Source organism: Felis catus, chromosome B1, assembly GCF_018350175.1.
Source record: "Felis catus isolate Fca126 chromosome B1, F.catus_Fca126_mat1.0, whole genome shotgun sequence".
NCBI classification, from domain to species: Eukaryota; Metazoa; Chordata; class Mammalia; order Carnivora; family Felidae; genus Felis; species Felis catus.
The window spans coordinates 147,444,584-147,457,004 of record NC_058371.1 but is presented as its reverse complement, the minus strand read 5'-3'; the positions used below and the strand labels follow the sequence as shown (position 1 = coordinate 147,457,004).

Below are 12,421 nucleotides of genomic sequence, written 5' to 3'. Positions count from 1 at the left end.
CTCCTTGTTTTTATGTGGAAAAGTCTGTTGTACAAAGACCTTCACTCTCTTATGACAGGAAGCTCATAAAATTGCATCAAAGAATCTTGCTCAGGAAGAGGAGTTTCCCAGACACCATCTAAATAGTGCCTGTGATTTCACATAGACTGCTTTCTTCCGAACACTCAGACCAGTCAGACATTTCGGGGTGTGTGTGGGGGGGGCGGTTGAAATTCACATCATCTAACATTGGAGAGTATTATCCCACCTTGAAAAATGCTGGCTAGGAAAAGAAAGAATGCTGAACAAGATTTTGGTATCAGTTCTACTTCTGGTTGACTCTTCTACAGTCCTGGGCAAGAAACCTGGCATATCTTGTTTCAGAGTCCCATTCAACATAAAGCAGGTATAAAAGTATAGCTTGTTTTTAAATGAGCAAATGGAATAATGTAAGAAAATGTACTGTAGGCTTTTTAGAACAAAATAGTGCTAAAAATCTAGGTTTTGTTAACAAAAATGTGCTAACATCTTCTTCCTTTTGGGAATGAACTCATGTTTGGTTTTATTGTTTGGGCCAAGCATCCTTTAGCCTATTTTGATTCTTTCCGTGACCTGTGCTGAAACAGAATAAGAAAACAGGTTGCGTGTGTGTTTTACAAGGAAATAGGGGTGACCTAGCAGTAGATTAAAAGTTTAACAATTCTAGAACCTTCAAAGATCAGAATGGATTCCAACATTGACGAAGACTAGGGCTCTAGCTAAATATTTTCTCCCTTTTATTTGTTTTCATTATTTCATTTCTTTTGCCTTTATCTGCCCTCATTCATTTGGAGTCATTAAATGTTCCCTATTCTAGCCTCATTTATTGACATTAAAAGATATTTTCATTTTATTGAGGTATAGTTGACAAAAGTATAATGTATTTAAAGTGTACAAATGATGATTTCATATATGTCTACATTATGAAAGGATTCCCACCAAAGTTAGTTAATGCATCCATCACCTCTCATTTTTATTTTATTTTATTATTTTATTTTACTTCATTTTATTTTATTATTATACTTTATTTTATTATTTTATTTTATTTAGATCCTCAGACCTTATTCTTCTTATAACTAGAAGTTTGTATCCTTTTACTGACCTCTTTCTATTTCCCCATCCACCACCCCCTGCAGCCCCCAGCCCCTGGCAACCACCATTTTACTCTCTTTCTTTCTATGAGTTGTATTTACCTTTTATTTTTTATTTTGTTTAGCTTCTACCTATAACTGACACCATACAGTATTGGTCTTTGGCTGGCTTATTTCACTTAGCATAATGTCTTCCAGGTTCATCCATATTTTTGCAAATGGCAGGATTTCCTTTTTTTTTTTTTTAAGGTTGAATAATAAATAAATATTTTTGAGTTCCTGTTGGTGCTGGACTGGGCAGATTCTGGGAAAAAGCCGTGAACAAGACATGCCCTTTCTGTTATGGATCTTATATTCTAAATTTCAACAATCAAATAAATCTGTTTGTTTCTCGTTAAGAGCTTATGTTGGTAGGAACTAAAATACAGCAAACTAAAAGGATAGTCTAGGGGCTTGGGGGCAGGAGGGGACAGGCAAGAGGGGACCAAATAATAGCAATTTGGATGTTAAATGTGATGCTCAAAGACAAACACCTAATTTACAATATCTCCATAAATTAGGGATATTCTCTCAGTAACGATCTATTTTATAATACATAAAACTTCAGGGGCACCTGGATGCTCAGTCAGTTAAGTAACCGACTCTTGATTTTGGCTCAGGCCGTGATCTCGCAGTTCTTAGGGTTGAGCCCCGCAACAGGCTCTGCACTGGGCACGGAGCCTGTTTGAGATTCTCTCTCTCTCTCTCTCTCTCTCTCTCTCTCTCTCTCTCTCTCACTCTCACTCTCACTCTCACTCTCTCTCTCTCTCTGCCCCTCCCTACTCTCTCTCAAAATAAATAAACAAACATTTTAAACAAAAACTAAAACAAAACAATCAGAGCTCCTGGATAGCTCAGTCAGTTAAGCATCAGACGCTTGGTTTCAGCTCAGGTCATGATCTCATGGTTCCTGAGTTCAAGCCCTGTGTCAGGCTCCTTACTGGGACCCTGCTTGGGATTCTCTCTCTCTCCCTCCCTTTCTCTCTGTCCCTCCCCCACTCATACTCTTTCTCTCAAAATAAATAAGTAAACTTTAAAAAAACAAAACAAAAAACTCATGTAATAGGAAAAAGGCATATTTGATAAAAAGTTTTAATTATAGAACACCTTAAATAATATGTTTTAATTTTAGGTTCAAAAATTTTAAAATAATGAAATATTTCCAGGAGGAGGGTTGGTTTAATAAATAAGTCACATTCCTCAAAAAGCAACCTCTTAATAAATTTACAAATCATGGCAAATTTTGTGATAATAATTTTTAAAATTAGATTAGACATTTATTACCATTATATTTATATAGTTTATTATGTGTTTGAAAGACTTTTTGTTTTCCCACATATTGCAAAGATATACTCTCTCATATGCAGTCCAGATTTTCAAAAATCCCAAATTAGTTAAATCTTAACCAGTGAAAATCTACCTGTGAGATTTGACTGTACATGAAGCCTGTGATCAACTTACTCACTTACTAACATCCATTTTTCCACCAGACAAAATACAGTGAATGCTTTTTTAATAATGGAGAAGTTTTCTTTTTCTTTTTCTATTTTTTTTTGAAACCTGAAACAAATTGTAATACCATTTCCTTAAATGTTTGCCATTGTTTATTTTCAGATTAAAGTACAACAGATGTGTCTGAATCTTTGCTAATTTTATCTAGGTGAAAGGTGAATACAATTATAATAAAGAAAAATTCATTGTGCTTTATGGTGGTGTTGAAGACATTTTTCGTGCCTGGCCCAGCTTTTTTAGATTTTGAGTTATGAATTTAGGTCATTTTTATGGTAAAAGATTGTCTTTTTCTTACAGTTAATATCTCAATATCTAATGACACTACACCGGCTCCAGAGGATTGGCCAACTGTTTCTTCTACTGACATGGTAAGTGACTTAATATTTCAAACCACTTGTGTATTGTATAATCTAATTATAATATTCATAACATGATGTCTCCTACCCTTTAGCAACCTGAACATGAACACAACTTCAATAATCAGTGATAGCAGGACAGAAAAAAAACACTTTCCTTGCTGTAGTCAGCCTTTTTTTTCTTCTCTTCTCTTCTCTTCTCTTCTCTTCTCTTCTCTTCTCTTCTCTTCTCTTCTCTCTTCTCTTCTCTTCTCTTCTCACTGTAGTGAATATTTACTCCTACAGCATGCTATTTAAACCTTCTTAGGAATTTAACTACTATATCCATTCATTGTCACCTTGAAATATTTTCACAAGGAAAAGTGAGAGAAGTCAAAAAAGAGAGCATGGTATCCTCTGTGTTTTAGTATGATTAAAAGTTCTTCTGACTACCAAATGGTGTTGTATTCTCCTCACTAAGGGTGATTGTAGCAGGACATTTCCCCTGTCACTTAGAAAGGACTGTGCCTCTGTCACATGATATCCTTTCCCATGGCTTGTAACCAAGGATCTTTAAAAGACTAGAACTAAGCTTTAAAAATGAGCTGTTTTGCATGGAAGGTCACACACTGGAAGGAGACTTTGTTTTGAAGAAAAAGGGAAAAGTGCTATTTCAGACTTCTAATTGTGTTCCTTCTACGCTGGATATGGAATCTTACCAAAGAATATCAATCTCTCAGTTATAAAGACAGAAACCATAATACCTTGTATTGATAGAGTGCCCATCTCTCAGGAGACCAAAACAGTTCTGCAGATATTATGTAATGAGTGCCCACAACACCCTTTCAAAGATGATGTTTTGTATCTTTCCTGGGCAACTGTCACTTGACCCTGTTTCTCTCTTGTTTTCATATTCTGTGGCTCTCTTGACTTTTTTCCTTACTGTTAAAGCTCTCTCTGATTTCCTCCAAACTTTGCCTCTTTATTTGGGTTTGATTATAAATGTGTGTGTGTGTGTGTGTGTGTGTGTGTGTGAGAGAGAGAGAGAGAGAGAGAGAGAGAGAGAGAGAGAGAGAGAGAGATGTATATATGTTTTAAAAGCCACATGCAGAAAAGAGATCAATTGTCAGTCTTTGAGCCAGCCATCCTATTGCCTAAAATAATTTGATTAAAATACAGAGAAAAACAGTTCCTTCTAGACTTTAAATAATTTTAATTAAAGTCTAATTAAAAATTTATAATATATATAATTAATTAAAACCATAAGTTAATTTGCAATAAAAATTAATGAAACACTTCCACTGACTTAAAAAGAGATTATTTCCAACTTAATTCTTTTTGTAACTAATCAAGGAAAGCTTTAGAATTAATGAATTTTTAAGCCCTGTCTTTGGGCAAAATTCTGGAGTGGCTCTAGTAATTGATATGTAATTATAATAAGATGTCACTATAAGATTTATGGAAAACAAATGGAAGTTGTTGTTGACTTCTGGTATGACTATGATAGAGGATATTAAGGCACAATAGTGATTACAATTGAGCTACCGTTTATAGGGCATCTAGTAGAGAGACCAGGTGTCTTATACGTATGATAACCATTAACACAAACTACCAGGTGTAATTATGTTCATTTTATAGATGAGAGAAACTGCAGCTTTAGAAGGTAAATCACCTTTCATGGTCTAGGTCACATAGCCATAAATTATTAAAATAAAGATTTCAACTGAAATCTGAGTGGTTTTAAGACCTGTGATATTTCTAGTATGCCATGATACTTCAGTGTTTGCAAGTAGAAATGTTTACCCTTTCAGTTCTTACGAATGCTGTATGCTCCAGGGCAATAGTCCCCTTAGTTGCCCACCTTAATTAAAATGTTAGGTTGCTATGTTCTTCTCTAGAGAAGAAATTAGGAAAAAAATGTGTGTATATGTGTGTATGTATATAATCATGAAGGACAACTTTTATTCTGTCCCTCATTTTTCCTTTTCTATCCGTATCAGTGCTTTTAGGTATACTTTGCATAGATACACGCACACATAAATACATACATGCAATTTGTATTTATATGAGATCAGAAATGAATATTAAAGAGGTAATATGATTTGTTATCACCAGCAATAACTACCACTTGTTGAGCACCTACTAGGGGCCAGGCTCTTCATATGACCTGTCTAGAATCCTCACAATAACTTTTAAGTCACTTGTTACCTGTATTTTATGGATGAAACAGAACCTTAGAAAGGTTAACTGTGCCTATCGTCAGTATACGTAAAATCAGGATTTGAACTCCGGGCTTTCAAATTTCCAGAATCTGCCTATTCCCATTACTTGAGGAATCAGAATAGTGTCTCATGTAGAAGGACTTACAGGTGGTGAGTTCTCCTGTCATACTGCCCCTTTTCAAATTCAGGGCTCCACTATTGAATAGGTTGTGGTAACTTCTCATTTTCCCATTTGTAAAATGGTGATGATCATAGTACTTTATCTCAAAGATGCTATAAAAGCCAAGGGAATAAATAGGCAGGACTTAGCTTAGTGGCTGGTACATACTCATCTCTCCATTCAAGTTAGATATTGTTATTATTCTATTTAGGTATTACAGTCATTCCACTAGGCCATGTTGCCGCCGTAACTCAGGTTGGTGGAGAAAAGAAGTTGGATGCCAACTGCTCTGACGGGGGACTGGGCCCTCTCTGTGTTTGGCCATGCTAACTCTGCTCAATCTTTCCTGGGACATCCAGTCGTCAAGGATTTAATTTCTTTCTTTTATCCAGCCATAATTATATTATGAAAGCAAGTGCTGTAAAAGTGACATGCCACCCTGGGGCACCAGCAAGGCTCCCTGTCACAAGGCTCAGAGTATACTCTGTCAGAGGAGGGAAGGCATTTTCTCTTCCGCTTCATTAGCATGAAGACAGCTTTTTTTTCTTCATAGTAGTATGGGAGTGTTTTCAGGGGGAAAGAGCAGGAAAAATGGGACATTAGAGCGTTTAGACAGATTGAAGCTCTAGAATAACCATCCCTCAAGATGAAAAGGCAGGTTTTCCATCATTTCTATTCATTGTTGGAATCCTTGTGTCTTTAATTCTTCTCACCTTCACCAGTGTTCCTGTAGATTTATTGGTGGGCATATCCCCTCAGCCTGCAGACAAAATTCTGTTAAAAGTTCCTATAAAACTCTGAGACCAGCCACAGCCTCTCCAACTGTATCAACACAATGAGCCTTAGAGTCGGCTGGCTTCCACTTATCCACTCTCAGAGGGAGAGACCAGATTCCATAGTCGAACATCAGGGCTTTTCCAGGGAGGTGACTGAATAGATTACTTTTTGTTTTTCACATTAGATTCTTTTTTAAAAATGATTATCAAATTGAGGTATACTTTAAAACATAAAGTTCTCACATGTTCAGTGCAATGAATTTTGATACTTTATATACTCGTGTAATCATCACCCCAAACAAGATGCATGTAGAATGTTGCCATTATCCCAGAAAGTCCCATGGGGACTGCTCTGTGTCTTGTTTATGCCTAAGCTTCTGAGCCATGGGAGACCTTTCTTTGCCCAACTGCTCTGCCCCAGCCTTCAGAGGGAAGAAACCTTAGCCCTTTCAGGAGTACCTGAATGCCTCAGAGGGCTTTTTCTCCACTCTTCTGTCCTGCTTCCCATCTTAGGAAGTGGATTTCTTGCATTTGGTAGGAACTCTGTCTAAGGGATTTCTCTCAGCTCTCCTAACGTCCTACCTTTTTGTACAACCTGTGCACCTTGGCAAAGACGATGAGAAAGTTTGGTGGATGGATGCAGGCTCAGTGTAACACCGAGGGCTCCTTGGAATTCTGGTCTGTCACCCCAGTCTACATGTAGCCATTTAAAACTCATTGAAGATTTGGCTTATTTCTCCATACCTCCATCTACGGTAGATTTATCTTCCACAGGCCACTCTGGCAGGCATATGCAGCCATGGATTTTTTTTCTCTCTTCCAGGAAGATCTTGTAACTTCTTAGAATTTATTCAAGTTTGTATATATCCTCATCTCTCTGACAGGTTTTTAAAAACTATGATTTTTTTTTTACCTTATCCAGCTTGGTTGGATAGGTTGGAAGTGACTCTTTCTTTCTTTTTTTTTTTTAAGTTTTTATTTAAATTTTAGTGAGTTAACATGCAGCGTAATATTAGTTTCAGGTGTACAATATAGTGATTCAGCACTTCCATGCATCACCCTGTGCTCATCATGACAGGTGCATTCCTTAATCCCCATCACCTATTTAACCCGCCCCCCCACCCACCTCCCCTCTGGTGGCCATCGGCTTGTTCTCTATAGCTAAGAGTCTGTTTCTTGGTTTACCTCTCCCTCTTTTTTCCTCTTTTGCTTGTTTGTTTTGTTTCTTAAATTCCACATATTGAGGGAAATCATATGGTATTTCTTTCTCTGACGGACTTATTTTGCTTAACATAATGCTCTATCTCCCTCCATTGTCCCAAATAGCAAGATTTTGTTCCCAAATAGCAAGATTTCATTCTTTTTTATGTCTGAGTAATACTCCATTGTATATACATACACCACTTCTTTATCCATTCATCAGTCGATGGACACCGGTTGTTTCCATAATTTGGTTATTGTCGATAATGCTTCTATAAATATCAGGGTGCATGTATCTCTTTGAATTAGTACTTTTGTATTCTTTGGGTAAATTCCTAACAGTGCAGTTGCTGAATCGTAGAGTAGTTTTATTTTTAACTTTCTGAGGAACCTCCATACTATTTTCCAGAGTGGCTGCACCAGTTTGCATTGCCACCAACAGTTCAAGAGGTTCCCCTTTCTCCACACCCTCACCAACATTTGTTGTTTCATCTGTTCATTTTAGTCATTCTGACAGGTATGAGGTGATATCTCATTGGTTTTGATTTGCATTTCCCTGATGATGAGTGATGTTGGGTAACTTTTCATGGGTCTATTGGCCATCTGTATATCTTCTTTGGAAAAGTGTCTATAATGTCTTCTGCCCATTTTTTAACTGGATTATTTGTTTTTTGGGTATTAATTTTGATAATGTCTTTATAGATTTTGGATACCCTTTATCAGATATATCGTTTGCAAATATCTTCTCCCATTTCATAGGCTGCCTTTTACTTTTGCTGATTGTTCCCTTTGCTGTGCAGAAGCCTTTTATTTTGATAAAGTCCCAATAGTGTTGTTTTGCTTTTGTTTCCCTTGCCTCAGGAGACCTATCTAGAAAGAAGTTTCTATGGTTGATGTCAAAGGGGTTACTTATTGCCTGTGTTCTCCTCTAAGATTTTGATGGTTTCCAGTCTCACATTTAGGTCTTCAATCCATTTTGAACTTATTTTTGTATATGGTGTAAGAAAGTGGTCCAGTTTCAGTCTACCTTCTATATATTAATCACAAGTAGAAAACCAATTAGTTTTGATATTTCACAATAACACATACAACTCTAGACAACGCAGCTCAAATGTATCCTGTAGTTCATAAAGTAAGTTGAAAATTACTATAAATTTGCCTACCCACTGCAGGGAAAAAACCCCTAAATGAGTACATTAACTACTTAACCTTGAGACTTCTTTCTGTAGCATTACCTTCATTTATATTTATTTCAAAAGGTGCATGCATACTTTACTAGTTGATACTAAGGACAGCAATATAAAAATCTTTCATTTTATTTATTTTATTATTTTATTTTATTTTTTTTGCTTATTGTGTTACCCAGTGAAGCGTATCATGTCTAATGGAGATGCTGTTAATCAAGAAACTGAGAACTATTATTGTCTCATAAATTCTGCTTGGCAGTCAGACATGGAAGCAAAAGTGCTTTCATTTGATGTACCTTCAGGGTGATTTTAGGCGCTAACATTCATTTTCATGGGAAATAGAATGTCATATTAATCTTCTTATGCGTAGCATCTTTGTGATTTTCTCTCACTGAGAAAGTCAAGTGCAAAAACCATTCTGTCCTTAAGTCCCCTTGAATATCACATGTTCCTACTTCTATTTATCTTTAAAAAATGTTTGTGTGTTTGTTTGTTTATTTATTTTGGATGGAGAGACAGAGAGAGAGAGAGAAAGAGAGCCTGCACAAGCAAGAGAGGGGCAGAGAGAAAGGGAGACAAACAATCTGAAGCAGGCTCCAGGCTCCGAGCTGTCAGTGCAAAGCCTGACACAGGGCTTGAACCTGTGAACTGTGAGATCATGATCTGAGCTGAAGTTGGATGCTTAACCAACTGAGCTACCCAGGTGCCCCTGTTCCTACTTTTAAAAATATAGAAAATTTAAAACATGCAGTGAACTACAGAGAATATTGTACAATGAACTTCCATATGCACATCACCATCACCTAGCTTCAATGATTGTCGACATTTTGCTCATCCTCTCTCACATATATATATCTCCCCATTTTGTCTTTGGGGAGGATCCTATAACATTTTAAACTTTAAAATTCATCCTTTGGTATACCTTATACGTTTAAGATTTACAAACAAATCCGTTCAGTGTAAACAGGATAATTCTGGAAAATGAAATTCAGAAAAATAGATTGATATCCCTTTTCACAAGATTGACCTCAGTTAAGATCCTCAGCAACTTGGTCACTTGGTCCCATTTCTCTTATATGTATATATATTTTTTTCTACCTATTTACACAGTCAGCCTTCTTTGGCTCACCTGGTCTACTCACTGTTGGTTTCTCCACATGGTAGGCATTCAATAAATTTTGAATAAAGAACTTGCTAGATAAGTGAATGAAGCATTGTATGTCCCCAAATCAGCATCTTTGCTCATGGTATCTTCTTGTCTAATGCTTTACCACTTTGTTTCTGCCAATGCAGAGAGAAATACACATATAAAGCTTGTCACTTTCATTCCCTTGGCTTTTGTTACTTTCTTTGTCATTCTTTTTTAGTTTTGTCCTTCTGCCGCTCTTACTGTTCTCTTTACCCTTTGGAGTATGAGAGTTCTACAAGGACCAGTCTTTCTTTTAGGACTTAGTTTGAATTTTGTTTTCTCTGTGATCAATGAAACTGATTAGCTCTTTTTCTGATCTACTTACTAATCTCTATACTGTTCATTTAGACACTTTCTTGTACTGCCTTGCATAATTAATATTTTAGCAAACATATTGTTTCTCCCAGGAACCTTTTAAAAATTGTTTTTGTTTTATTTTTCTTTATTGCTGCTCTCTTAACACTATCTTAGTTCCTTTATGTAACCAGGACCCAATGCATTTTGTTTTCTTTTGGCCACATTTTTCTATTTTCCACATGCTGCTATTGTTCAAAACAGCCTGTAGCTAATTGAAACAGCATCACCAGAGTTAGCAAACAAAACAAAAGACAGAGGATCCCAGTTACATTTGAATTTCAGGTAAATACCAAACAATTTTTTTTAGTATAAATATGTCCCACATATTGCACGGGTCATACTTACACTAAAAATATTTTTCATTGTTTATCTGTATAACTGGGCATCCTATAGTTTATCTGGCAATTTTAAATTGAAAGTTTATTTTACTTTAATTTTGTTCCCCAGATGATAAAAAGGGTAGATAAATTAGTAGATATCTTCCTTGAATATGTCAGATAGTTGGATCCTGATGAATGATTTAGGTTAGCTAAAATTTCTTTGGAAGCCTGGTGTATTGTAAATTGAACCCTGCCCCTGTCTTGGTCTGTTCTTTCTTAGTTTTTAGTGATACACAGTCCCTTTGGTGTTCGGGCTCTATACTTCTGTATATCTAGCCTTTACCCATCCTGGTACAAAGAGTTGCCGAAACCCTAATCAGTCTCTCTCTTACTTAATCTTTCACTTTCCTTTCTCCATTCTTGATTTTTTTTCCAGCATGCCCTTCTTCCTTCTACCCAGCCTGGTTCTTTCTCATCTACCACAAACACCTCAGAAGTCCTCATCAGCCCTGAAGAACGTGCCTTGATTTTGTGGTGCTCACATGCTCTAGCCTATCCTTTTGCTACTGTTTTTTTTTTTCAAAAGTATTCTGAAATTGCCATTTCAATTTTTCTGTTCTCCCTTATTTCTCAACTGAGTTATCTCCTTTGAACACTCCCTCCAGTATTCAATATTTATTTTTAAGTAATGTCTACCCCAACATGGGGCTTGAACCTACAACCCTGAGATGAAGAGTCACATGCTCTACTGACTGAGCCAGCCAGACCCCCCTAATTTTGGACATATTTTGAGATCATTTTGCCGTAATGTGACCTGTGAGAAAGAAAGGAATTAACAATGACTTCAGGGTTCTTTGTTTTTAGAATCTAGAAGGATGAATTTGCTGTTAACAGAGATAGGCAAGATCCTAGGGGAAGCAAGATTTAAGGAAGGATGAGGAGTTAGTTTTGAACATGTTAAATTTATTTTATTTTATTTTATTTCATTTCATTTCATTTTATTATTATTATTTTTTAACATTTATTCATATTTGAGAGACAGAGACAGAATGCAAGCAGGGGAGGAGCAGAGAGAGAGAGAGAGAGAGAGAGAGAGAGAGAGAGAGAGAGAGAATCCTAAGTGGGCTCCAGACTTTGAGCTATCAGCACAGAGCCTGACACCGGCTCAAACCCACGAACCATGAGATCCTGAGCCGAAGTCAGATGCTTAACCGACTGAGCCACCCAAGCACCCTGAATGTGTTAAATTTAAAACGCCCATGAGGATTCAAACAGGGATATAGTTTACTAGGAAGTAGTTACAAAACAACGAATCTCTCTGAATTGGGGAACATTTGCTGATGAGTTAATAAATCATCGTTAGCCTTGCAGTCATGAATTTGCTCTTAGAATAGATGAAAATTGGAGTGCAGCTGACATACACAGAGCATGGCGTACTATGATGATGGAATAACCTCACTTATAAAAGCACCAGAGCAGTAACGTCTGAAGCGTCTTTGCTTCACTGCTTCCTCTGAGGTTCTAATGAAATCTGTGGTTGCTTTTCCCAGATAAATATACATGCAAACAATGTTTTACATGATATTTCAGGGGACTCAAGGATTTCTTTCTTCTTCGGGTCACTTAACATCTGTGCTGGATGTGTTCAACACAGTATTTGCCCTCTTTTAGGAGCCAGTGTTATTTGGTTGTATGTTTTTTACCATTACTTTCTAAGCAGTAATCAGAGTGGTTTGCATGTGAAGAGTACTATTTATGTTAGAGCATTTTCCTAAGCTATGATCACCGTGACCTTTATGGTACTCTTTTTCAGCTATCCTATCGGCAGTTGCACAGGAAAGTGAAGTTACTTTTTATTTTCTGTTTTCCAATTAAATCGTGGTAGAGCTGAGATTGAAGCCCATGAGGGTATTTTCTCAGTCTCTTGCTTTGATGTATGTTCAGTATTTCCTTCAAATTAATTCTTCGGGAGTTGCATGAACCTGGAGAAGAATCATTTACCTGTTTTTGCTTTT

The 12,421-nt window shown here is 36.6% G+C and overlaps 1 protein-coding gene across 5 annotated transcripts in view; it reads left to right on the top strand.

Annotated features, from left to right (window-relative positions):
* Positions 1–12,421, top strand: part of SLC4A4 (solute carrier family 4 member 4) — a 351,984-nt gene that overhangs the window by 276,658 nt on the left and 62,905 nt on the right. For all 5 annotated transcript variants that reach the window (XM_023253060.2, XM_019829398.3, XM_019829396.3 and 2 more), the window contains one exon: positions 2,958–3,028. In XM_023253060.2, the coding sequence (XP_023108828.1) occupies positions 2,958–3,028 (71 nt within the window). The remainder of the gene's footprint in view (positions 1–2,957; positions 3,029–12,421) is intronic.